The sequence below is a fragment of the Sparus aurata genome, chromosome 4, assembly GCF_900880675.1.
Source record: "Sparus aurata chromosome 4, fSpaAur1.1, whole genome shotgun sequence".
In the NCBI taxonomy this organism is placed as follows: domain Eukaryota; kingdom Metazoa; phylum Chordata; class Actinopteri; order Spariformes; family Sparidae; genus Sparus; species Sparus aurata.
The window spans coordinates 40880140-40881465 of NC_044190.1; the positions used below are offsets into that span (position 1 = coordinate 40880140).

The 1326-nt window shown below is 45.4% G+C and overlaps 1 protein-coding gene across 1 annotated transcript in view; it reads right to left on the minus strand.

The window, feature by feature from the left end:
* The window catches only part of LOC115580695 (isocitrate dehydrogenase [NAD] subunit alpha, mitochondrial-like), a 7434-nt gene continuing 6108 nt past the window's right edge, over nt 1–1326 (minus strand). The window contains exon 11 of the mRNA XM_030415290.1: nt 1–627. Within this exon, the coding sequence (XP_030271150.1) occupies nt 544–627 (84 nt within the window). The 3' untranslated portion in view covers nt 1–543. The remainder of the gene's footprint in view (nt 628–1326) is intronic.

Below are 1326 nucleotides of genomic sequence, written 5' to 3' on the forward strand. Positions count from 1 at the left end.
CGTGTTCTCTTCCTTTATATAATGTTTTAATCTTTCAGGATGTCTCAGACTGACGAACGCAGCATGAGACAGTAACAGGAAACAATAAATAAGACGACCTCTCATTGAAACTGGATTACTGATAAAAAAATAGCAAATATCCAAACTGTGTGGAGAACAATCGGAGTGCTGATATTATTTAACTATCATTAATATGAAGATGATACTCAGAGTTCAAACACCCCTGAAATGATTCATCCAAACTTGGTCATGTGACATCATTTGTGCGTATGTTTACTGCAAATGTTTTGTAATGTTAACTACTCAGGTAGCTGCTGCAGAAGCCCCGCCCCCTCCACATCCATAATGTCGTAAGAGCAAAATCACTTTTCGTTTTATGCAAGTACAGTAGAAATAAAACTGCAGCTGACGGTTTCCCTGCATAGATCAGACCAGTCAGCGGGGGGAGGCAGGGGGGAGACAGGGGGAGGCGTGGCTGTATGCCGGCGGTGGTCCAGGTGGGCGGAGTCTCAGGGCTCCCACAGCGGCTCCGTCCCTGCAGCTTCACGCCATGTCCTGGATGCGACGGCAGATCTCAGCTGTAAACTCTGAACACTTGGAGTTTCCTCCGAGGTCCTTCGTCAGCACCTGACACACAAACACCTGGTCAGACAACACTGTCGCCATGGTTACCTCACACAGGCCGACAACAGTGAGGAGGTTCATCATGAAGCAAAACTCCCCCAAAACAGTCTGAACACCAGACAGACGTCACAATGTTACTAAGAGCAGTAGAGAGGATGGATGACGCCACACAGTGAGAACATGAAACTGAATAGGGGTGGAAAAATGTTTGATTCTTAAATGTGTTGCGATTCTTTCTAGAATGATTATGTGTCGATGCAGATAAGTAAATAATCAGAATTTTAAAACTGAAATTAGTTCGCCCGCTACAACATTCGGTTCGCCTGCTGCAACACACCGTCCCCCCCAGTGGCTCCTGAACCAGACCCCCTCCGGCCCCTGACTGCGCCTACAAATTCTGTCCATAAAAATAATGAACGGAACCGGTGACAAAAGCAGCCCTGCCGGAGTCCAACACGCACCGGGAACAGCTGCCTCAGGAGTCCCCGGGCCAGCCAGGCTCGATAGGACTCCTTCAGCGTGACAGCATCCCTTACTGTGTTCAGTGAGAGTCAAATCTGTTTGTGACAAAGAAAAACCTTTTCTTTAAGAAAATATTAGAGAAGGTAATTAATCTGTTGATTTTTTTTAATGGTCATCACAAAAGTAGGAAGTGATTAGCAAACTCCGATTTAATTATTATTATTATTTTAAATCATGCAT